The sequence below is a fragment of the Anser cygnoides genome, chromosome 5, assembly GCF_040182565.1.
Source record: "Anser cygnoides isolate HZ-2024a breed goose chromosome 5, Taihu_goose_T2T_genome, whole genome shotgun sequence".
Lineage (NCBI taxonomy): Eukaryota > Metazoa > Chordata > Aves > Anseriformes > Anatidae > Anser > Anser cygnoides.
Genome location: NC_089877.1, coordinates 42,757,681 through 42,780,708, shown reverse-complemented (window position 1 = coordinate 42,780,708; position 23,028 = coordinate 42,757,681). Strand labels below are relative to the sequence as shown.

General features: G+C 50.8%; 3 protein-coding genes across 12 annotated transcripts in view; 1 reads left to right on the top strand and 2 right to left on the bottom strand.

The window, feature by feature from the left end:
• Positions 1-2,455, bottom strand: part of TTLL5 (tubulin tyrosine ligase like 5) — a 136,749-nt gene extending 134,294 nt beyond the window's left edge. For 2 of the 4 annotated variants that reach the window (XM_048059944.2, XM_048059945.2), the window contains exons 1-2: positions 2,208-2,455; positions 153-262 (exon numbers count right to left, since the gene is read on the bottom strand). In XM_048059944.2, the coding sequence (XP_047915901.2) occupies positions 153-262; positions 2,208-2,305 (208 nt within the window). In that variant the 5' untranslated portion in view covers positions 2,306-2,455. The remainder of the gene's footprint in view (positions 1-152; positions 263-2,207) is intronic. The other 2 variants (XM_048059940.2, XM_048059942.2) reach the window with 1 other exon arrangement.
• A 198-nt stretch (positions 2,456-2,653) lies between these two features.
• ERG28 (ergosterol biosynthesis 28 homolog) lies at positions 2,654-5,036 on the top strand. 4 transcript variants are annotated; one of them, XM_048059949.2, is made up of 5 exons: positions 2,654-2,838; positions 2,965-3,055; positions 4,242-4,360; positions 4,506-4,604; positions 4,741-5,036. In XM_048059949.2, exons 1-4 carry the CDS (start codon positions 2,706-2,708, stop codon positions 4,583-4,585), a joined length of 423 nt encoding a protein of 140 aa, XP_047915906.1. In that variant the 5' UTR covers positions 2,654-2,705; the 3' UTR covers positions 4,586-4,604; positions 4,741-5,036. The 4 variants fall into 4 exon arrangements, with proteins under 4 accessions (XP_047915906.1, XP_047915908.2, XP_047915905.1 ...); XM_048059951.2 differs by lacking the exon at positions 4,242-4,360; XM_048059948.2 differs by having other exon boundaries at positions 4,506-5,036.
• Positions 5,037-5,538: 502 nt separating this feature from the next.
• Positions 5,539-23,028, bottom strand: part of FLVCR2 (FLVCR choline and putative heme transporter 2) — a 34,812-nt gene continuing 17,322 nt past the window's right edge. Inside the window, exons 4-13 of one of the 4 annotated variants that reach the window (XR_010831879.1) lie at positions 20,988-21,055; positions 20,178-20,281; positions 15,371-15,481; positions 14,668-14,773; positions 14,097-14,208; positions 13,634-13,689; positions 12,670-12,874; positions 11,335-11,431; positions 11,055-11,210; positions 5,539-6,950 (exon numbers count right to left, since the gene is read on the bottom strand). Coding sequence is in view for 1 of the 4 variants with exons in the window: in XM_013185640.3 (XP_013041094.3) it covers positions 6,894-6,950; positions 13,634-13,689; positions 14,097-14,208; positions 14,668-14,773; positions 15,371-15,481; positions 20,178-20,281; positions 20,988-21,055 (614 nt within the window). In the remaining 3 variants the exon portion in view is untranslated. The remainder of the gene's footprint in view (positions 6,951-11,054; positions 11,211-11,334; positions 11,432-12,669; positions 12,875-13,633; positions 13,690-14,096; positions 14,209-14,667; positions 14,774-15,370; positions 15,482-20,177; positions 20,282-20,987; positions 21,056-23,028) is intronic. The other 3 variants (XR_010831880.1, XR_001208849.3, XM_013185640.3) reach the window with 3 other exon arrangements.

Genomic DNA, 23,028 nt, shown 5'->3' with positions numbered 1-23,028 from the left:
GACCAAGTGTTTCTGAATGTCTCAGAGCTCAGAGACAAGACTGTAGTTTCCTTCCTATCAATTCCTCTTCCCCACAAAGAGAAGGGAACATCTCACTGTGAGACTTCTGCTTCACACCTTCAGGCCAGAAGCTGTCGCCTTGCTGCACCCACCTCCTATTAGGCGGAGATAGCTGTCGTTGGTCAGAATGGCATCAGCATGAAAGACGAAGATAGGGATCCGCCTGCAGCCGCCACCAGTCCACCTGATGCACGGGTGATCCCTAAAATAGCAAGACAGTTAGCATTAGCAGCTGCTGAGCCTCACACACACAGCAGTTACTGACTGGGAGGACGCAGCAGTTCCCTGTGCTTGCCCATGCTTGCTCACCTAGCCCATGGGCAGGACACACGGACACACGCGAGGTACCCTGGTTCTCAGCTAAAAAGGGAACCTTCCAAATGATCCTCTTTGTGGGTCAGCCTTATCATTTTAAGTAGGAGCTTCGCTTAATTTGTATTGATTTTATTGAGTATAATTTGGGAGAAAACCCTTGAATTTTCAGCTACATTTCTCTGGATTTATAGCGCATCCGAGAACAAGATCCATAGCTCAGAGTAGGCTGTAACTACTGATAGCCACACAACCAGACCTTACAACACTGGTTTCAGTCTCTAATTTAAGACAAGAGATGAAAATCTGTGTATACTGCCTGGTTGTAATCCTGGGCTCTAAAGTGAGCAAAAGGGCACTCCTACAAAATTTGACAGACTAGAGAAGATTTGGCTCAAAACAACGAATTTGTGTGTTCTTCCTTTCTAATTTCTGCCAGGCGCAGTGGAACGTGAGCCCAGAATTCAACAGCGATGCCCCCAGGAAGCCACTCAAAGCTCCTCCAGGTTCCAAGATTTGTCCTGCCTAAAACAACAGCCCTACATTGGGAACTACCAGCTGCTCAGGTAGAGGAATTAAGGACACGCACACACAAATAAAATTTATGATACAAAATCCTAACATGACAGAAAGCAAACCTGTCAACTTGCTGAAGCAAATAAGACTCAGACTACTTATTACTCCTTGCTCAAGGCAACAAAACTATGAAAAAGTTAACAGAAAACAGAAACCAAGGAGTTGGAGAGACATATCTGTATCTTTCTACACAAAAAAAAATGGAAGAGTGGCATAAAGCAAGAAGCAGAAAGAAGCATTTGACAGAGAGAAGCATTTAACATGCAAGATCATTGCCTGCGAAAAGTTTGGAGACACTACAGAAGACAAAACACTTCCTACACTTCGCACAAGGAAAGTCCTTTTTAGCGTAACCTTGGTCCTCTTAACCAAGTTACCCCTGACAAGTCAATTCCACAGCACTGCCATCTGCTTCTGCTGCTTTCAGAAACCAACTGGTGGGGTGTAATGAGCTGTTCAGATGGAAGGGACCCAAGAGGATTCCAGAACTTACACGACCAGAGCCAGAGCCTTATATAAGTGGGAAATGAGCTGAGGCAACAGAAGGGGAGGTTACGTTAAGCCTGCCCCGAGGATTTGCAGTAAGGCTACCAGGGCTCAGACAATCCTCCAGGTGACGGTCCTTCATTCCTAGCGTGACACTTGGCCACTTAACACAGGCAGGCTGTTAGAAAGACATTGTAGTCACAGGCAGCTCTTCACCTGGTGGTCCATAAGGGTCTGGCAAGCCTGAAGCAGCTACTTCGTGTGAAGTGATGTTTCCCTAGAGCCCTAAATCCCTGCTGCTTGCAGCTGGGCACTCAGAAGAAACACACAGTGATAAGAAAACAAAGAGGATGCGTTAAAGTAGGTGCAGCTGAAATACAAAATAGGGATTCCAGTCTGGGGAAGAGGAAGGGAGCAAAAATAAAAGAAGCTACCAAGCAAGGATGGAACAGGCTAGTAACTAGAAGGGAGTTCAGAAGCTGAGGAGAAATATGAGAGCTGTCATAAGCCAGTTTTAAGAAAGGATATAAAACAGTGCACAGCAGGCCACTGTAGAGCAGGCCCTCCTTCCCTGCAGGAAGTTAAAAACTAAAGCTAAACAGCAACAGCGACAAAAAAAAAAAAAGCCGCGAATTTCCCTCATTTTCTCACGTGCCCCCAAGAAAGCTCCCAGCCTGCAAACACCGCAGAACAAGACCCCAGACAGAAGCAGTTCTGGAGCCCGCGCGGAGCGGCCCCCCCCCGGCCCCGCCGAACCCCGCGGCCCCGCTCACCTCAGCCCGTCCGCGACCCCCTCCTCGCCTTCCTCTTCCTCCTCCTCGGCAGCGGACGAGCCGCTCTGCTCCGCGTCCCGCGCCGCGGCGCCCGGCATGGCCTCAGGCGGCTCTCGCGGAGCTCCCGGCACGCGCGGGGGCCGTTAGTGGCCGTCAGTGGCCGCCAAACGGCCGCGGGGGGCCCCAGCCCGGCCGCCTCAGCCGGCCCCGCTCGCGCGGCGCTTCCCCGTTACTACAACAACCGCCGCGCCCGGCCCCGCCCCGCCTCACCGCGCAGCCGCAGCCCGCCGCCCGCACTGCGCAGGCGCGGCAGCCGGCCTCCTCTGGCTGAGGGAAGGGGGCGGGACCGAGCGCGGCGAGAGAAGGAGTTGATTGGCGGCTGCCGCTCTCGCGCCGCGTGGCGCGCGGCCGGCGGCCAATGGGAGCGCGGGAGCGCGGTAAGGCCGGGCCCCGCCGGGGGCGGGCGCTCAGTGTGCCGCCGACCGGCTTGGCGGCAGGATGAGCCGTTTCTTGTGTGTGCTGCGCAGCTGGCTGCTCATGGTGTCCGTCATCGCCGCCGGGAACACCCTGCAGTGCTTCCGCGACTACAGCTTCGTCTCCGAGAAGCTCTACACCGCCAGCCCCGGCCTCGGTAAGGGCTGCGCGCATCGCGGGGCCTGGCAGGGCCGCGGCTCCCCGCCGCTGCCGGCCCCGGAGGGGCTCCCCTGGGGAGCGCCCCCCGCCGACCTCGGTTCTCTCCCCCCCGTTTCTTGCGCAGTGAACGGGCTCCAGGCCCGGACGTTTGGCATCTGGACCCTACTGTCCTCCGTGGTCCGCTGCCTCTGCGCCCTGGACATCCGCAACCAGACGTACGTGAGGGAGGCAGGGCGCCTGCCTGCTACGGGGCCTGGGGAGCGGCATGGGGGGGGGGGGTGGCAAAAGCTGCTTCTGAGGGACTGGGAGCGTCCGTCTGAAAGGGCTTTGGGAGCAGCACAGCGCTTCTGCATTAGCTGGTTCTGCCTCCTGCCTGCGCGGGGAGAGCGTGCTCCTTTGTGTTGTGTTACCGGGAGGTCCGAGGGGATTTTGTGTCACGCATTTCTGAGCTCCAGCTTGGGAAGCATCTGCAGGTGTCGTTGCTGCTCTGTGGATGTTAAGCTAACTGCTGACGCTGATCCCACTGATACCTGGTACTTCTTTTCCTATGACAGCTCAGATAACGGCTGTGGCAGGCTGAGGGAGCCCTTGCTGTGGTCCTCACACTCCGCCTTCTGTCATATGCTTTTACCTGGGGCTGATGACAAGGCTTGAGGCACAGTGTGTAGCTGTGGCAGGTGTGGCAGGAGGCAGACTGTCTCTCCCCTGTGGTGGCAGAAGTCTTTCTGAGCGGGATTTTCCTGCAGTGACTCGGGTCTGTGCTAGGCAGAGCCTGTGCTGGAGGCTGGTGGAACTCACTGCTCTGTCACTGCCTCCTGCAGCCCCGGTGACTGCCCAGGCTTGTCTGTGGTGGGGAGGCGCAGGGACTCCGACTACCTGTATTAATCTGTGGCTCAGGGGGTCGTGGCAATGGCAATTGCAATAAAGCCCCTTGTTTCTCAGAAGGATTTTGTATCTTGCAGCTCATGGACCTGCTCCCTTTCTACAGCTGTGGCCCCTAGAGGGTAGCAGAGCGCAGGTGGGAAGATGTCTTCCTGGGCAATGCAGCCTGTAGTCAGCCATGTCCTCTTGCCCTGTTCCTCAGCACATCCAGTTCTCACCTCTTTTTGCATGCACACTTGCTTCTCACTTCACCAGTTCCCTACCTTTGCTCTCTCCCTTTTGCATACCTTCAGGCCAGACAGTGACAGTGGCTTTCAACGCACCAGCAAAGATGCTGCCCTGTTCTCCTCCCAGCTGTTGCCTGTGGAGCTTTTGTACCTCACTAGGCTGGGGACCAAGTGCCCTCTGTGCTCCCACAGCGAGGACGGACTGGGCAGCATGCAGATTTACTGCTTTTCCTCTCAGCCATGCTCATGCTATGGGGTGTGTGATAACCTGTTTCCTTCTGCTTTCCAACAGCCTCTATTACATCACACTCTTCACCTTCTTTATGGCCCTTGCTCACTTCCTCTCGGAGGTCTTCATTTACCACACCGCAGCCTTGACAATGGGAATTATGGCACCCCTCATGGTGGCGAGTGAGTAGAGCTCTGCGTACTTCCTTCCTGCCCCCCAGACTCCGTGGAGCTATCAGCTCCCCCAGAACTGTCCATGGGGCGGTGCAGGTGACTATCTCATCCGTCCAGCTCTTTCTACATGACTTAGACCATATCTCCATCACAGGTTTCTCTATCCTGGGGATGTTGATCGGGCTGCAGTACCTGGAGGTAGAAGCACTGTCACAAAACAAGAAGAAAAACTGACACCGAGTGTCTTGTACAGGTCAGCATTGTCTCCTGTCTTCACTGCCAGACTTCCACGGGAGCAATGTTGAACGTCCCCAGGACACCAGTCCCACCGGCAGATCGATGTTGGACTCTGTCAATCATTCATTGCTGAGTGTTTTTTTCTTGTCCAGGCAACACTTCGACTGACCAATGTCAATGACCAGGCCCCAGGGGAGCTCATGTCAAAGCTTGCTGGGGGCGTTTGGTGAGCGCCTCCCTGAGGGGTGGCAGGGAATGTCTCTGGCATGCCCCATGCACTAAGGACTGCTCTCCCCGTGCACCTGTGGGGAGGAGGTGTAGAGCCACCTGGGATCCACTGAACACTTTAGACAGGAAAGAGGGATAATGTGCTGCCCCTGGCACTGCTGTGTAACTTGCATGTGCATGTTCTGCAGGGGCTGTTTCTAATAAATGACAGAAAACTGCAGGGCGTTGCGTCTGTCTTTTCAGCTATGCAGCAGGGAGTAGAGGGTGTATGACCTTGGAACAGGCAGTTTCTACTCCATGTTGCAGGAAAAATCCTCTCTTTACAGCAAGATGGAAGCCTTTCCTTGACTCCTTCCTTCCAACAAAGCTCCAGGTCTGACTGATCTCTCTCCCTCTCACACACAACCACAGGTTGTAGCTCTCCTTTCTGCAGCATACAAGTGACAGCAAACCCCATGCATCTGTGAGCAAGGACTTTGCAGTGAGCTACAGCTACAACGGACAGAAAACACGAACAGGTTGCTTAGACCTAGATGAAATAATGCCCACAACAGATGGGCAGTGCACAGAAGGCAGGATGGAACCAGCAGGAGCTGCTAGCTGGGAAGCCTGTGCATGTGAAGAAGAAAGGGAAAAAAAGAGAAAAACTGCACAACAGTAGCAGTAGGCAGAAAAAGGATTATTCTGCAGAATATTTCAGACTATTAAACAAAAAGCATCTGTAGACAGTTTCAAGTATTTAATATGAAATTGTCACCTTTCATTGTACACGTAATGTTTTTTAATATAAAATTCGTATTTAAAAGCCATTTTAGACCCCCATCCCTGCTCAATCCCCAACTATCAAAGAAAGGACTTTTATTTTGGTCAAAAGACTGCACATTTTCACTTAAAAATGTTAAAAACTATGTTAGAGAAGGCTATTTTTATCTATTCCATATTTGTGCTTTGTTTCTGTTGTTATTCCAAAATGGTATGTAGATCACCACATGATCTAAGTATAAGGACACTTGATGGCTCCCACCAGGGGATGGATGCTGGAAAGGAAGGCAAAGGGATATACGGGTCTCTCTCCCTTTGTGAGCGGAAGCTAAACAGCAGCATACAGAGGGGCGGTGTCTACAAGACACAAATGCTGGTGAGAGGGCTTCAACCCCCACCCTCTCCTCCTGTTCTCTGTTACAAGGGAGAAGTTTCCACACGACAGCACCTTTTTGTTCCCATCATGCTCAAAACACCTCCCCAGAGCAATGCAGGGCAACACAGCCCTGGCTGGTTAGCCCAGAATCGTACTCCACAGACTTTTATGTAGTGTCAAAAGCTGCAAAAGGCACTTTGTCATGAAGGAGGAAGATGTGATCCTCAGCCTGGGGAGCCTGTGGTCTGACTGTCCTGGTGCTAGTGCAGTGTTGAGCTGGGCTCAGGCTGTAGCTTCAACATCTGCCACCGAACTAGACCTTGCCTCCAACAGGAGACACATGGGTATCTCTCGATTACTCCCACTACATAGGAATGTCAGAGCAACTTAAATTCTTGGTGGAGGTTTATCCTCAGCCAGATACAAAAACTGGTGCTGGCAGCAGCAGCTGCGCTGATGTGCTGAGGCTGAGGGCCCTATCATCACCTGTGCAAGACACAAAAGAGCACAGGCACTCCGAGGAATCCCTCTTCCTCAGAAGGATCACAACTCCCCCAGGGTTACTCACAAAGTAAGCGTGGTCCAGCACCTGCATTTCAGGTCACACCTTCCCTGCGAGAGGAGACCACCTACAAGGTGCCACCCTCACGCGACCAGGCTTTTCCGAGCACATGTGCTTTTCTTCCAAGTATACGCAGTGGGGGCAGCAGGGGCTTTTCCCGACTTCTCCTCTTAGCACGGTCTCCAGAACAGCAAGACGCAGAGGTGTAACTGACAAGAGCAACTCCCTTCTCGTTTCCCTCTTACAGTCTAGGAGCAGTTCTCAGCAGCCCCCCACCAGAATTGACATGTAACAGGAGGATGGTGTAGGTAGCAAAGGTGAGAATGAGGGCGGGGGGAGGCAGGTCCTCCATCTCCCAGCTCTGCCACCCCTCTTTTTTACAGCTTTGATTCCTTGAGGACTATGGGAACAGCGCAGGCTTCTGGCATCACTTTCTGCAAGTCAGACAGAGGAAAAAATACGGTTAGGATCCCGGGTGGCCAGACCTAGGCTTCAGAGACCAGCTGGCCAGAGGCTGGCTCATTCACAGCCCCCTGCAAGTGTGCAGACATCAAAGAGCCATAGAATGGTTTGGGTTGGATGAACCTTTACAGATCATCCAGTCCAATCCCCCTTGCCATGGGCAGGGACATCTTCACTAGGTCAGGTTGCCCAAACCCCATCCGACCTGATTTACATCCCCAAAGGAGAATCACCACCCTCAGAAAGCTCAACCCGAGTGCACCTGGCTCCCTCCTCTGCCTCCAGAGGATTTTAGTGCTCACACAAGGGACACCGGGGCAGCAGGGCAGAGCAATGATCCCACTTCCCTTAAGCTACTTGCTGCAGTCCTCAGACAATGCCACTGTGATGTGAGGTCGACCTCAGAGTGGTGGAAGCTGCAGGGCCAGTTCTCTGGGCAAGGGAAGAAACTGGGAACTCCTCCTTCATGCCATGGAGAAGGGCAGTATCCGTGCAAGTGCCACAGAACCTGTATCCTATGCACCCTCCGAATTTTACAGCAGGAGGCTCAGCACAGCAACTAGCTCCTCTCTTCTGTCACATCAGAGGGCCTCTTCATCTCCCAGACAGGTTTCTGGTAATGCTCACCTTCAAGCCTACTCATCCCCACCCCACCCCCGTTCAGCGCTGGCACCCCTCTGCCTACTTTCTTCCCTGACCCCAGCTTGGTCTTAAGGCTGGGATAATTCCCTAGAGTAGTACAGATAAGGCCTTCTTCAAAGTTCATTACTCATATCCTAAAGGGCCATAAGAAATAAAACAGAAACCTCTCCAAGTTCTGACTGCGTATAGTAAGACACCCCAACTGTCACTGATTCAGAGAATAGCATGCAGACTGGTAAGGGTAAATGTGGAGTCTCCCAGAGCCTGGCCTTTGAGTTCACTCACTGTGGGGCAAAACTCAGATCTGAGGCAGGAGTCAGAGGTACATGAGAAAGGCTCACATCCCCAGTGCAGTTCAAGAGAAGTCCACGCAGCATGGAGGCAAGAGTTACAAAACAGTTTCATTCTGAGTAGCATCTTGCACAAACTGCAGCTGAAAAGGTTGTACAGAGGGCAGCAGCAATATTCCAAAGCACAGGAGTGAGGTCAGGAGAGCTTCAAAGGGATGCCTCGAGGCAAAAGCCAGGCAGTGCAGAAAAACCTCCTGCCAGCAGGAGGGGTTGCAGGAAGTAGTGCCAGAGGCAGGAATAATGGGAAAGCTGCATTCAGGCTTGGGAAATCCCACTAGAATGAATCAGAGAAGCATGCTGGCAGCCCTGAACAGGCTCCCCAAGTAGCTCTGGGGTCTCAACACCACTTACCTGCCGTGGAGCTACAGGAACAGTGGTTTAGGAGATCAGCCAGCCAGCCTGCAGGGCTCCCCCGCCTTGGGAAGGGAAGGCTGCTCCCGCAGGTGGGAGTGCTGCAAGGGGATGTGCAGTTGGCCTGCCCGTGGCTTAGGGAGAAGAGTGCTTGCCACAGTAAATACAGGAAGGGAGCATGGAAGTTTAAGCAGGAGATGGCATGCACACTGTTTGTTCCTACTGTGCAAGATTCCAGCAGTTCTGGTTTTTTGTGGGTTTTGTTTTGGTATTTTTTACTGAACTAGAGCACGCTACAGCTTGCAAGGTATAGAGGTAGAATGCTTTCCCTGAGGCCCTAACCAGCCTCTAAATCACACTTCCTTGGGATGAAAAGGAAACACACTTATGGGTATTCCACGGAGATTCATCACATGCATCTCTGCAAATAAACAACCACCAATACAAGGTACTTAGCCCTGAGCGAGTCTTGACCTATCCTATACATGGCTTGAGGACACAGCAGAACTTCAGTCCTGCTTTAAACGAATCTCTTCTTGTGGCTGTACATCCAGAATGACCCGTGACCTCAAAATCATATATATGCATCAGTGCTCATCTCTGCTGCTAGAGTAACATTCCAGATATTTTTTTTTAATTTTATTACAATTCAAAAACCAGGAAAGAGTCAGAAAGCACTCTACTCCATACTTTCTGCTATCAAGAATAAGATTTTGACACACACACAAAAAAACGTTAAATTTATCTTCCCCTATATAAAACCACTACAAAGTGCCCTGAATACACCTTAATCAGATTTGCTATTTTCAAAGAGATCTAACAAAGCCCAGTTTGGAGGAGAAAAAAATAAGACAGTCCTGCCATCCTCTATAGGAGCAGATGAGCACAGGCTGTACGCAGCATATACATGACTGGTATGTATCCTGAATCAACTGGCAGTACCACGAAGCCTAAAGGCGGAATGTTGGAATGGCTTCAGATACACCTACGACAAAGGTAGCTCACAAAGGGACTCATCGTCATGCAAAAAGGGCATTTGATCCAAGTGACCTGAGATACAGAAAGCTGACCCTGCTAACGCTCTGGAAACTGACAGAAACAGGAGGATTGCTGGAACCAAGTTACAGCTTTCTTAATAGAGGACAAGGTGCTCACAGTGCCATTAGGCTAATTTAGATCCACTACGGGTTCTATTAATTGCAACATCTGATTAATTATAATCATAAGCAGAGAAGAGCACTGATGGAAGACGAAGTGCTTGTGAACACGAGGCAGGTCTTGCAGAAAGAAGGGAAGAACATCCCTGCAGTGTGAACGCCCTCACCAAAAGCTCTGACAGGTGGCTGCTTAGAGGCTGTGATCCCTGGGCAGAGAGTCCAGGCTGATAAATGCTCGCTCTCTTCACTGAAGCTGCGGCACGATACACTCCTCCCTGCAAAGTCAACGGTTCAGCCAGATTCTCATCTTTCCATTTCGTCACCTGGACAAACTGCTAGGTGAAGGTCTCTCTGTGTAAGAATTAACATGTATGTTTTTCCCTTGTGTGTCTTAATACACTGGGAAATCAGGCTGTTCTGCAGTCCCACTCTGCACCAAAACTGAACATCCAGTTTAAAGTTGTGACAGTTCTCCACCGGATCATTTCTATATCTCCACCAGGAAAACTCAAACCTTGCTAGGCCAATACTCTAGAGGACGGGTTCCCACAGAGAACAGTAAGCCAGCCATCTGCCTCCACCTGCACCTCCACTGGGTCAATACAGGGGAAAGACACGCTGTCATCAACAGGGCCATGCAGCCCTGCGCAGTATTTCAGTGGGAAGGATGAGTCCTGCACAGCTCCACAACTCTGCATCCTCTGGAAGCTCTAATCCGACTCTGGAAGCCTGTCCTCTCCTTGCAACAGCCATACCGCAGCACGCCTGAGCCTCACACCGTCTGTTTTGCCGCTGGGATGTCAGCAGTAACACTGGCAGCTGTACCAAGGTAGGGCTGATAGCAGTGAAGGCAATAACGTAAGCTTCAGCCATCAAAAAAATTACCAGCACACCACCGCAGGCTCACCCAGCTCACACAGCTACAGTTTCTCAGTTACTTGGTCCCAAACTAACACCATACATGAATGCCTGCTAAAAACGCTATGGACTGCAATGTGGGAACAGCACTAGAAGTGTTCAGCCTAGAGGCAGATCTTTCCCTGCCCGTGTGACTGTTCCTCACGCTTGCATCGAAGCGTGGCAGCTTCATGCTCCCTGTAGCGCACACACTCCAATCTTTGCAGGATCACGGTTGTTTTCTCCAACACTCTCACTGCTGTTATCTGTTAGCCCTGTTGGCAGTGGCCACTAAGCGACAGACGCATTTAATGAAAAGCAAAGGGTAGTAAGGTTAACCTGACAGGGCAGCCAGCCAGCACAAAGCAGAGCACAGTGAGTAATAAAGCACTACACCCCAAGCAACAGCTGAGGAAATGCCAAGTGCAGCTGAGATTCACAGCAAGCACAGAGCTTTACAATTTTCAGAGATTCATATACCAAAAGGCACCAACCCAATGACTTCCTTAAGACAAAGTGTTTTTGTTTTTTGTTGTGTTTTTTTTTTTTTCTTAAATCCTTCACGTAGTTGGCCACACACCCTGCTTGTGATGAGAGCCAACTCTTCTACAGAGCTCCTGGTATCACTTCCAGCCAAGAATTTGGGCAATAAAAGTATCAGAGAAAGGTCTCCACATACCTGCGCTTCCTCTCCCCAGTAACTTACTGACACTTCAGTTCTTCATGTGCTCCGATACCAGGTTCCGCCCTTGCCGCACCTCTCTGAATGCCCCCATCTGATGCGAGTCTGGGATCTTCACTGTTCAGGAAAGCCGTCTTATCTTTCCTCTCAGACCTGCCCCCAGGAAGGCCAGCACTCAGCACTCTGTGGCTGTTGTTGCTGACCCACAAGTGTCATTGGCTTGGTGCCTGTGCCACCCGTGAACGTTCAGACAGGCAGATTAGCATGATTCTCCTACCTTTGCGTGTGAGCTAGTGAACAGGAATGGGAATTGATGGGGTTAGGGTTACAAGCTACAGTCCATAATCCGTGATCTGATTGCTGCCTTGGAGTCTCTGTAACAACAGCCACAAGTCAGATCCCAGAAAAGATGGAAGCAAGTAGGGAGGGAAATGAGGGGAGAGAAAAAAATAAAAGAAGAGGAACAGGTAAAGAAAAACCCGTAAAAATCACCCAAGCACGTGTAAGGCAGCCATGCCATGTAGCAAAGCTCCAGTACATGACTCCATCGGAGCTCTCCACAAGGCAGCACACAGTGCCTAAGCCCAGCTGACTGAGGCACCCATGTTAATGCAGAACACCAGGTTCAGCCCCACTTCAGTAGGTCAAGCGCCCAAGGTTGTTTGTTAAACCTGAGAAATAACCAGATGAGCTTAGCCATTCGGAGGCCACATTTGGGGTGTGGGGTGGAAGGGGCATCCATCATGACTTCTACAGAGCATGGCTCCTCAGGGAGGAGGAGTTGCCCATGAAGTTTTTGACTAACTGAGACCTATTACCTGACACACACATCTCTGGTTCTTACCGCAGTCAGTTCTGGAAGCTTTTAGGGTTATAGAAGTGAAACCTATACTACCTTTTGCTCAGCAGCAAGATCTTACAACTGTATTTTAGATTTATACAAAAAATGGTAAAAGCATACAATTCATCTGGTAAGAGAAGTGTCTGACAAAGGTAAAGGACCTTATTATTATTATTAGGGATCATGTGCACTGCCAAAGGACCTTGATATTTCCTGGATTTCCACAAACATGCTTTGAATTAACAAGCAGTGTCACCAGCACTTCTCCCCATGGCCCTTGTTACCACAGGGTGTGCAGAGAATGGTTTGGCCTTAAAATTTATCTTCTGCTTCATCACTCTAATCGAGGGATACAGGCAGTTTGGTGTGCATCAAAACAGACTGCTCTTTACCCCAGCTCAGCTTAGCTAAGTGTCTTCTAGTTAACTCCACTCATGCCAGGGTTCCAGGAGAGCAGTAGTCTTCCAGCTCAGACCTGTAGGCCCTGAGGCTCACCACTACTAAAATCAACCCAAGTTGACAGCCTCAGAGAAGAAAAAAAGCAGGAATTCTTCTTAAGTTATGGCAATGGGAGGGACTCCTTTACCCAAACTAGATCAACCATGCAGCCTTTTTTTTTGTCTACTCTAGAACTTTATGTGCAACAACCACCCAAGGCAGCATCAGTTCCCTCTGCTTTTCCTACCCTCTGCATTTGTGCTCAGATAGTTTTGTAAAAATAAAACAAAAAAATTAAATTAAAAAGCGTATATTTTGTAATTGAAAATCCACCTTCCTGAGCAGCCAGTTGGAGCAGGGCTGCTTCTTGGACCTTCTGGTCTCTCTCCAGATTAGATTGGCTAGATTATCTGAAGGAAGGCAGCACTGTCGTCTGAAAAGAGCTGACTTGAGCAAGCAGAGAACAGAGCTTATGCACTTTGGTAGTCATGGTCGTTGATGGCTTCATGAACATGGAGTGGATGGCTCTGCTAACATCCTAGAAGAGGAGCCCAGAGCAGTAAGAAGCGCCCCAAGAAACCACCCATCCCCTCTCTTTCCCTACAGGGAGAATTTCTGAGAACATCCACTGCAGTTCATTCACTAGAGGTCCTCTCCCACATGCAAACAGCTGCATTTATTGCACAGCACACCACAGGAACTTAGTACCCTGAATTCTAGTGCTCACGCATGAACTAGCAGCCCTATCTATAGGGCTGCACGAAGCATGAGGAGGCAGGCTGCTCAAGCCCCAATTTGGGCTTTGCTACTCAGTTTCCTTGTGTCCCAAGCAATGAACAACACTTTGCAGCTGAGGACAGGAAATGTGAGGAACAACCTGCCTCTCTAAGGAGCTGGAAGAATGGTTACCCAGCTCTAAACAAGGGGAAAGCACTGAGTGAGTGCATTATTAGAGAGAGGCCAGCACAGCATTGCCCCACATCTCTCCTTAGGCAATACCAACACGTGTAAAGCCCTGCAAATTCCCAGAGGACCAGAGCCTACAGAGACTGCATGACATTAAAGCAAGCAAATATAGGCTCCCAGCAGCTGGCAGAGCTGGGATTACAGCCACCTGTCTGAAAATGCCAGCAAGGAGCTTCCCCATAGGCTGGGCAAGTGGTGGGATAAGAAAAGAGAACCACAGCTACAGCTGTAACTCAGAAAGGGCCAGCCCCATTCCTAGAAAGGAGGAAGGTTGGGGGTTGTCCTGAGCTAAAAGCAGGGGTGCAACAGGGATTGAAGGGGAATTACTCACTGTACATTCACTTTCCGCATTGGCCTGCTGTCTTTGGAGATCAGCCTTAATGAATGCTGGGGACAGAGGGAGGAAGAGAAATGTAAAGGCAGTTCAGTTGCCACACAGACCCCACATCAATATCCCCAGGACTCTAAGGGGCAGCAGAGGAGAATGCACAATGACAAGCAATGGAAACCACTCTCCCGGAGGAGGAAGACAATTCTCAAACAGGCAGGGCACATACTCCTTATTGCAACACACAGAAAGCACATCTTGGAGACCCCAGCCAGCAGCCAGGGCAAGAAGCCTTGGATCTTCTTTGTAACACAGGCCAGACGCTTGAAAAAGCACAATAGCTTTGCTATAGGGCTGCCATGTGGGTCCTGCCCTTTCCTGAAGGCACCACTACACACCAAAGCCCTTTAATTCACATGCCAAGCCCAAGGGGAAGAGTCACAGCAGAACACAGAAATTTAATTACCTGTCATAATGGTCCCCAGGAGCAGGAAGGAACAAAGAAAGAGGTTTCCTGCCTTCGTCCCATAGTGATCCATGATCTGCCCTTGGCTGATGGTGAAGGCAATACCGAAGATCTACAAGCAAAGGCAGGGTCAAGCTGTAGTGTTATCATGAAGCAGCCTGAACAGCTTCCCAGCTTTATCTCAGTATCTGAGCATAGAGGCCAGACAAGCTGTTGGCCTGCCTAGGCTGAAGTTTGGTTATAAACACATCCAGGGGCACCTCCTCACAGCTAATAGAAAAACAGGTGACCCTTAATGCTGGAATCCCATCTCTCACTGGAGAGGAGGCAGGTCCTGGGCTGCTAGGAGCAATGTTGGAAAAGGCAAGGATGACTGCTATCCTGACGGACATTCTCCTTAGCAGAAACAGAACAGAGAAATGCCACAAGGACTGTCACTTGAAAAGCCACGTCCTGATGCGCTTGGATTTGCGGTTCAAGACAATAATCACGTACAAGAAATGGGGGTGAGGGATGGGAGTTTGATATATCTGCTTTTAAAGATGCAAGAGAAGAAAAACCAGACAACTACCTGTGCTGAGACATTAAGGAGTCCTGATGATGTTCCCTCTGATTCTGGGTATGTCAACTCTGCAGCAAACTCAAAGCCCAGGGGAAGGTACCCTGTCATGAAAAATCTGTAAAGGAACACAAGGAAAAGGCTCAGTAACTGCTAGGAAGAAGACTGAGGAGGCACAATGAGCCCAAATCCCTGTTGGGATGCTTGACTGACTGCACGGAACATTTTCCCCCTATTATTGCCACAGCCCATGCAGCTGAGTCCCTCTTCACAGCATAGGTCTCCCTCCTACCCACAAATACTTTTGCCCACGGCCTCGGGGCAAAGGACCTGGCAAAAATGAGGCATTAAAAGCAACATCTCCCACAAGCAGCTCTGAAGGGCATCACCCCCAACACAGTCCGTCAGCCACCCAGGCCCACATGCTTTTCATTCCTCCACCCTGGCCATCTATGGCACCCCCGTCCCATTCACTTCCCAAATGCTTTGCCTTGATTACCTGGGACATTTAAGGCAGCTGCGAGCATGAGCAGGCTGTGCTAATGCCCCTGAGTAACAAAACACGAGAGTGATGGGAAGCATGGATCTTTTTGTCCTTATCCCATGGGGGAGCAGGCTATGGCTCTTCCCAATCCCTCCAGGACCGTGACTCCTGCCTCCCTGCCGTATCCTATTAGCTTACATACAGAGAAAAACAGCCTGCACATGAACTTACCCCAGCACACCTGCAGTCACAAAGACCACCCAGAGGTGGCCTAGACTCAGAGTGAAGGTGTAGACTATCATTCCCACCAGAGACATGATATAGACCACTAGCGTCGTCTGTCTGCAAGGAAAAGCACAGTCAGGGTTTTATTTAATTAAATCCTACTATTATTTTCACCCACAGATCTTGGTATAGTTTGCAGCACATGGTAACAAAAAAAAACTTGCACAGCTTTCTCATATCCTTACAACAGACAGAGGAACTGGACTGCTACAGAGCCCAGCATGGTCTACACACACAGCAGGAGAAGCAAAACCAGGACCTAGGAGTTCCCATATCCCGACCTCACAGAGGGTTAGCTCTGCGTGGGGTCCGGGCATCACACCTACGAGGAGGCACCTGTGGGGCAGCCAAGAAGCTCAGGTCCCCAGTCCAACAGGGGACACCAGTCTGGTCAAAAGCGGGCTGACTGCAAGAGAGGCTCAGGGCAAGAATTACAGCTCATCGTGCTGCACAGACCAAGTCCAAAGCAGGTGGGGTTTCCATAAGCAGGAGTCTCCAAGCCATGCAGGATTCAGTGCTAAAATACATGCTCAGCAGCATGGCCTCCAGGAAGCACCTGTGACCCTACAAAGCTTAGTCTCTGCTAGCAGGGACAGTTGGGACATCTGGATAATACTTTACACCCAGCCCAACTAGTTTTGGTCTCAGTGCAGAGGTCTCAGGTTAGTCCTATGAAATCTCACCCAATTTCCCAGCCTCGTGGCTCAAGTACTGTACGCAGTTTGTAACTGATTCACAGTCTTGACAGTTGCCCATATTTGCACTTTGTTCATCTCCAGGCAAAGAGGATGAACGAGTTAGTGACCAGATGTGGTCAGGACCTTGTTTCACATTGATGCTGTGTCATTAGTCAAGCTGCAAGAAGGAAGTTCCCAGAACACACGATCCCTCACTAAGAACTAGAGGAGGCTGGCTCAGAAAAGCAAGCAGCTCTCGCAGGTTAAAGCAAGTGGTGCTTTCCACTGGAGTTGCAGAACTAGGGGGAAAAATGGAGGAAGCTTTTCCATCTTGTCGCAGATACTGCATCTACCACACATTAGCTGGCTGAAGGAGACAACAAGCTTTCCTCGTTAATCTGTTTCCCCCACTCATTAGGCTTCAGCAGTACAAAAGGAACTGACAAACACTTAGGAAGGAACAAGACCACAGGCTTGCGTACTGTGGAAGTCACTCACCAGGAAGGACCCTAAATCTCTGCACTGAGCTGGTCCCTGCCTGCCACAGTCCCTAAGTGGGACTTCAGCAGACAGCCCCATTGCACCTCTTGCTGCAGGAAACAGCCTCAAGCACCCAGGCAGACTTCTGCTAAATCGGACTTCAGCAAGACCACGCTCCCCTGAGTATACCACTGATGACAAAAAAGGAGATTTAGTGCTCGGCAGTCTACACAAGGCCCAGATTTTTGCATACAAGCAAAGGGCTTAGCTGAGACATGAGTAGATGGGGCACAGGGAAAAAGGAATCCCCCGGGAAAGGCACCAACACAGCACTTGCTCAGGAAGTGGTCTTTTGTCACCACATTCACTGGGCAGAGGGCAAGGAGAACGCTCTGTGGCCCTAGGGGCACCAGGGCATGGCAGAATGCCTTGTTTTCCTTGATAAGCCTCTTCTCATAGCCATAAATATCTTACGGGAGAGAGAAAAACGTGAAGAAGAAAGACTCACAGAGGACATCTGGAAAGCATCCTGGTGTTTTTAGCAATCTGTGCCCATGGTGGCCTGGCAGGGACTGAAAATCATCCTTGGCTGGGACAGGCACAGCCAGCCTCCCCTGAGAGGATGCCCACTGTAGTGAGTGCACGGTGGAAGTTACACATCCTGCTACATCACCTTAGGACAACTGGGCTTAACCTATCTCTGTGCCACAGGGTGTGGGAAGGAAGCTCGGGCACCAACACAGCACCAGCTGGTTTTGCATTTCCATGGCAAAGGGAGCTCCGTGAAGGAGCTGACACACTGATCATTTCAGTGAATCTGTGCTGTCCTGACACTTACCTGCCCCACAGCCACATTCACTGCCTTTTTAAGAGGTGGACTAAAGAGCTTGTACAAGGGACTGGGAAGAAAGAGAGACCCTGGGGAGGAAAGGCAACCAGGGTCAGAGCCAGCAGGGCACAGGACTGAAGTGGAGAGCACCACCTCTGCTGTTCAGCCAACTCCAGAGGAAGCTCTCAAGCAAGAAATAGCCATGGCCCAGCTCAACTGTGTCTCACAAGGTCACACGGACAAGGAAAGCCAAAGGAGCAGGACCAGATTCACAAGGGATCTGAGCTGCAGGAACACTGGAGGCTTATCAAACAGCACCTGAAAGAACAAATGAACAAGGGGCAGGTGGGCTCGCAGCTCACTGTACAGCTTCAGCTGCTCACTGGGATGTTCTGTGCAGCTCCAGTGCTCTCTGCTGCATGGGCTGGGATGACAGACAGCCTCTGCAGGCTTTACCATGAGGACAGCACATATTCCAGGCTGAACAAGACCCTAAGTAAAGGCTTTGTTCCCATACTCCCAGAAGGATCTCACTGTTGAAGACACAGGCATCAAATTCTGGAAATGGGAAGAACTGGAGAGCGCTGGCTTGAGGTTTTTTTGCTGTTGTTTTTTTTTTTGTTTGTTTTTACCACCTCCTTCAACATTTAGTTTTATAATACTTGTGACCCTCATATAAGAAAAAGAGGACAGCCTCGGTAAAATATTTATGTATATGGCACGATACGGTGAAGGCATGTTCACTACACAAGGAATGGCCTGGAGGCCACGTGAATACTGCCCTTAAAAGCCAAAGAGAAGCACTCATTAATCCAGTCCCTAAACCCCTGATTCTAAGCCAGGCTCCCCTACAAATACCAAGGCACCCAAAGCAAACCAGCAGTCTCCAGGTGTCAGAATCCCATCTCTCCTCTCGGCCAGGAACCTGAAGGATGCACGGGGATCCCTGTTTAACTCAACGTCAGAATGTGTTCTTTTAAAGAGGTGCTCTGCTCTCAGCCCGACATCCCACCAAAGGCAGCCCGCGCTCTGGGACGCCTCGCTCGTCACATCACTTGCGTATTTGCATGGGCCAAATCTGTGCCTGTTAATTCCAAAATAAGAACAGTGCCGGGGCTGCTGGAGGGACTTGCCTGCCAAATAAAAGCAAGAATGCAAGGCCATTTGGTGCCTGAGCACAACAGATGGGGGAAGCCTGACTTAGCACAGCCTCACCCTTGTACAGAACTGCTGATGGGACAGTAAAGATCAAACATCCACGCAGTGCTCTGCAATGCCTTGTGTTATTAACCTCCCCCTGCTCCTCTCAATCACAGCTGGATCCCATTGATTTGCTCCTCTCTCTCTCTCTCCCCAAGCTGACTAAAAAAGGACTTGACATCTTTCCTTCCTGATTTTCATGTGCTTACCATTTCATTCCTGACAGTATCTGAGCAGCGAAGAGAAGGGGGAGGGTACCTACCTAGAACATCTGGCATCTTGACAGTTTTTTAAATAGACTTTTAAATGAGGCTAAATAAAGACTCTGTAGTATTCAGAAAAAATTTTGCTCATTCCACAGAAATCCCACTTAGTGGGCTGCAGTGGAGAGCAAGTTCTTCGCAGTGTTTTTGCTCACCTACGGCTAAGTCTATCCTCAGATACCCTTACGAGTCTGTAGGATAAAATCCATGGGTGGCAGAGGCCTATTTTTCTGCACTCTCAGACAGCTCTGCCCGCCTACGTGGTCCCTCCAAGCAGGGACATTGGAACAAATCCCAGATTTATTTTTCCTGTGCTGCCAAATTGCAAGTCCCGTCTCTGCCTCGTAAGCCACAGAGTTCTTCAGCGTTCGTGCTACAGCCAAGCTCCATTTAGGGAGAGTCAGGAGGAGCATCCACCCCAGCAGTGCCAGCTGAGGCTACCTTGCCACTAGCCCCGGGCTGGGAAGAGCCAAGTCAGACTGCACAGTTAGCTAGTGCAGCTCACAACATCTGTGTTTCCACTTCCTCGGCCTGTCAAATGAGAAATAATCGATGGTACACGATCTAGAAATGGCAACGAGCAACCTGCTGGTCTCTCTATTAGTCATCTGCTCCTGTCCCCCAGCACCCCCAGGAGTCCTCGCGTACCATTCTTCTTGTCACAGGAGCCCAGTTCCTGCCCGTTTTTGGCCTCTGTACTTGACAGCTAGGACTGCAGGTCGCTTCAGAAGCTGCGAGCCCACAGCTTGCCAGATTCACCCAAACTGCAAATAGCAGGGTATGCTGGCCAGATCTGCTTTCCCAACCCACCAGGCAGCAAATCCAGAATCATCCACCCACAACCTCAGCACCCTTTGCCCCTGCCCTGAATACAGCAGCGCACACTTGCACAATGCCTCTGGGCACTGGATTCAATGCGTCTTTCATTATGCAGGACAAAGATTCACAGAAGCTGGTTTGTAAGGGCAGAGAAATGGTCTGGTACAGTCATTACTCTGCTTGTGCCAAGAACTCTCTCATCCCTGGCAAAGGAGCTGCCAGGCCATCTCATCCTCTCCCTGTGCTTCCCTAGGGAGCATTAGAACCAGACCCTGTATGGGTCCAGCACAGACAAACACGCTGCTCCAAACTTCACTTTAGACTAACTGGATTTTCAAGAACCATGTCTTTTTTTTTTTTCCTACAAACCTCTCCCAGCAATTCAGTACTTCGACGGCTGAGTTGCAGCTGCGCTGGGTTGCTCCTTGCACAGAATGGGAGAAGAGCAGATTCACTAGGGGCACAGAGGCAAATAAGGGACTTACTTGTAGGTTTTGGTTCTGTCCAACCAGAGGCCAGAGAGCAGAGCCCCAGCCATCCCCGACAGTACAATGGTGAGTCCGATCCTGCCAGCATTCACCTCCTTCCCCTGTGGTAAGACACACACACAAATGCAGGAGCCAAGTCACAGCCAACAACAAGTGAGGTGTGGAGAACCCAGACAGGAAGAGAGAGAAAAGTTAGTGTCCCACACACATCTTCTCCTGTTAACATGCTAACCAGAAGCAGCATTTGCAAGAACCCTTTTGGGCCTAGGCACTTCCCTATGAGCCAGCCCAGCACGAACAGGTACTCTCAGGGGAGTCAGCATAAGCCCTACAATGCCTGCTGGCATCCAGATTGGGCCAGACCAGCCAGGGGGACCCGCTACAAGGCAGCATGGACAAGCTGTATGGCACATTGCCCCAGCAGGAAGCACTGCAGGAGCTCAGTTCAGCTGCTGAGGCACTCCACCCTTCTGCCACAGGAGCGTAAGCAGCCTCCAGGCACAGTTGTGCCAGCAGAAATCACTGTCAGGAACAGGGCAGAGCAACTGATGGGAGAAGAAAACACACCCTCATCGCTTAGGGTGTAAAGGAGGTGTCTTTGCTAGAGCTCACCTGCTTCTCACAGGGTGTTGTAAAGAACAGAAAGAACCAACGCTCTCAAGCCAGCCCGCCAACCTGCGCCAGAGGCAGGCAGAAGTGCTGTAGTACTGTATTTCTCACAGGCTCCTTGAGCAGCTAGCCCAGCTGGACAACGGCAGGCTGGAGAACAGCAAGCATCAGAGGGCCGTGAGAACTGGGTGCACTTACTGGGTAGTGATGGATCACCATGCGGTTCAGCAGAGTGGACAGGGAGTAGAAGCAACCTGTATTCAGACCTGAGAGGGGGATAAAAACGCAGCACATTCAGTTGGCTACTCTCCTGCTGGGTTGTGAAAGGGCAGGAACGCAGCAAGACCTTTGGGACAGTGTCCTCTAACAAGGCAGCAGAGTACCAGGAGAGCCAGCTGGACTGGCTGGACAGAGGTTACTGGCAGAAACGCAGACCAAGGACAACTAGATCTCAGCATGCAGGAGGAAGCACCCTACGGTTTCAGGATGGTTCTTACCTGAAGAAGAAGAAAGGCTGTGCATATTTCTAGTACTGAAAGGTCATGCAAGTCCTTCATACGGTCTCAACCCTCCTCTTATAGCCAGAGGCATCTTCAGCAGTGGAGCTTTCTCCTCTCCCCAGCTAAAGTAAAATACTGGCAAAGCATCCACCTCAGCATCACACCCCTAAAAAGGGCCTGGGATTCAATGAACACCAGTGCCATTGACCAGCGGGGTTTCCTTCCCAAAGCACCACCTGACAGCATTCTCCCTGCTGACAGGCAGTGAAGGACAGCCTCCCAAAGCCAAGAGATACCAGAAGGCAAGTGGGAGCAGAGCTGATGGCGAAGCACAGACAGCACTTCCCCCAAGCACCTGGCATGTGCGTCTGCATGGGAAAAGGCTTACATTTTTACAAGACATCACTGAAGCCTGAAAAACAAAATAAAAAACAACTGTGAAAGTAATTGTCTTTCTGAAAGGGAAGTTAGATTAACTGTTACAGGCGTCAGCCACCTGGTGAAGGTTTCTCAGTATCGCCCAAGGTGAGAATGGAAACCGTTGGGGGAGATACTGGTCAAGCCCCATTCAGACACTCTGTTTCAGCATTCAAGCAACTTTGAGCTCAATGCCTCCCTGAAGGTCACAGAACACAAAAGCCCCCCCCTTCCCCCCCATGGAAACATCCACGTGGAATATCCATGTGGGCACTGGAGCAGCAGTACCGCAACGGCTCCACTCTCACCTTGGGTGATACTGAGAAACCTTCCCCAGGTGGATGAGGTCTGTAACAGTCAACTCAACTTTCTTCTCAGAAAGTCATTTACATTTGCAGTTAGTTTCTCTTCAAGGCTTCAGTGATCCTGGTAGGGGGAGGGACGGGGACACATTTCACCACTGCAGCTCACACATCTCTAGGCTCCAGAAGGTGGCATGGGTTTTAAAATTCTGGCTCAGACGTCTGAAATCCTGACAGCCCAGACACACGTCAAGTTCCCACTTCCTGCTTTTCCTCTTTCAGCCTCAGCTAAAAGCAGAAACATGGCACTACGTGATACAGAAGTGCAGTCTAGCAGGCAGAGCCCTGACAAAGGGAACAAAATCCTGAGCTGTAACTCCAGTTCCCCTGCCCCTGAAGCCCTGAGCGATCCTGCTGTGCCCAGCCCACTCCTCCACTGGGAGGCTGCAAGCCCACTGCCCTGCACAGCTCCTGAAGTGCTCCAAGGAGCCACCAGGTTGACAGCTGGAGGGGAGGTCACACTTCCTTCACACACCCTCCCCAACAACACTAAGCAGAGCTAACTCCACAGCTCCACGGGACAGAACAGATGAAGAATCTTACGCAAGTAATCCCGTAAGCCGATTGCCTGTAACAGGGGTCCCTGCTCCAAAAGCACGTCTCAGCACAGACCAGCGCAGTCCCTCTACCCACTACTGCTTCACCTCAAAGCTGGGCATAAACATAGACCAGTCATATGTGCGCCTCTGCTTCTCACCCAGCCAAGAGGACGGCAACCTGGTGGGGACAGCCAGGGACAGCCAGACTCCGACAGCTGATGCTGTCAGGGCGCCAGCTCCACAGAGGCTCGGTGATGTATGTGATTTCCCAGAGAAAGAAGGGCCCCTTCTCCCAAGCTGGGTAGAAAGAGATGCGGAGTTGGCAGCAACACTTGGCACCAGAGTCAGACAAAATATTCTAAGAATCGAGACAATGTGCCCAATTTGCATTTGTGAAGGCTGGCAAATGAAGTATGCATTT